General features: G+C 42.4%; 1 protein-coding gene across 4 annotated transcripts in view; it reads right to left on the bottom strand.

Moving 5' to 3' along the window:
• The window catches only part of LOC123976546 (gastrula zinc finger protein XlCGF26.1-like), a 33,055-nt gene that overhangs the window by 28,396 nt on the left and 3,763 nt on the right, over window positions 1-896 (bottom strand). For 3 of the 4 annotated variants that reach the window (XM_046058802.1, XM_046058801.1, XM_046058805.1), the window contains exon 2: window positions 676-834. The exons of the other annotated variant lie outside the window; for it this stretch is intronic. In XM_046058802.1, coding sequence (XP_045914758.1) covers window positions 676-834 — 159 coding nt within the window. The remainder of the gene's footprint in view (window positions 1-675; window positions 835-896) is intronic. 4 annotated transcript variants of the gene reach the window in all.

Raw genomic sequence — 896 nt, 5'->3', positions numbered from 1 at the left:
CTTCCAGTAGGACAATGACCCCAAACATGCTTGACACAATCTTATTTGTCCACAATTTTGTAAGGGTGCCAATAATTTTGTCCAGCCCATTTTTGGGGCTTTGTGCGCAATTATGTCCAATTTGCTTTTTTTCCCTTCTTTTTTTTTTTTTTTTGTTCCAATACACACAAGGGGAATAAACATGTGTATAGCAAAACATGGGTTAATGCAATACTTTTCGGTGAGAAAAACTTGATTTTCTGGAAGAAATTCAGGAGTGCCAACACTTTTGGCCATGACTGTATGTCAAGCAGGATAAGAACTGAGGACTGGGCTGCAGCTTCAGCTGACCTTAGGGCTTCTGTTACAGACAGAAGAGCAGTTTCAATAGAGTGGCCAATCTTAAAACCAGACTGATGTGGATCTTGGAGGTCTGAGACTTGTTTGAAGACTACGACAGGTAAACAAACATTACAGCAGAGCATGTGGAATATATTGTGATTTTGTGCTTAAATTAGATAACAGGTACTGTTGGCTTCGTAACGTTCAATTTAGATATGTTGTCATTTTCCCCGAGACTAAGGTACACAACTTCTTCAGTCTACAGCTTATTGACCCAAATATTGGCAACATTTATGCAATATAAGGAAAAAGGACAACAACATAGAGGAAGACTCATTCACTACAGTAACTTACTTGGGAACTTGGTGATATCAGCCTCCTCCAGTCCTGGAAGCTGCTCTCCCTCCTGACTGGTCCAGAGCTCCTCCTGTTCTTCTTTAATGTGCGACGGCTCTGGTGGGTCCTCCTGGTCCAGCCTGGGGCTCCACTGCTGCTGCTCAGGGGGAAGCTCTTCTTTACTCACCAGAACAGAAAGTGTTACTTGTTGCTAAAGTAACCGCTTACCGCGGTTAATT

The sequence above is a fragment of the Micropterus dolomieu genome, linkage group LG09 (assembly GCF_021292245.1).
Source record: "Micropterus dolomieu isolate WLL.071019.BEF.003 ecotype Adirondacks linkage group LG09, ASM2129224v1, whole genome shotgun sequence".
In the NCBI taxonomy this organism is placed as follows: domain Eukaryota; kingdom Metazoa; phylum Chordata; class Actinopteri; order Centrarchiformes; family Centrarchidae; genus Micropterus; species Micropterus dolomieu.
Note: the sequence above shows the minus strand (reverse complement) of the source record. Positions and strands in the feature narration are given on the sequence as shown.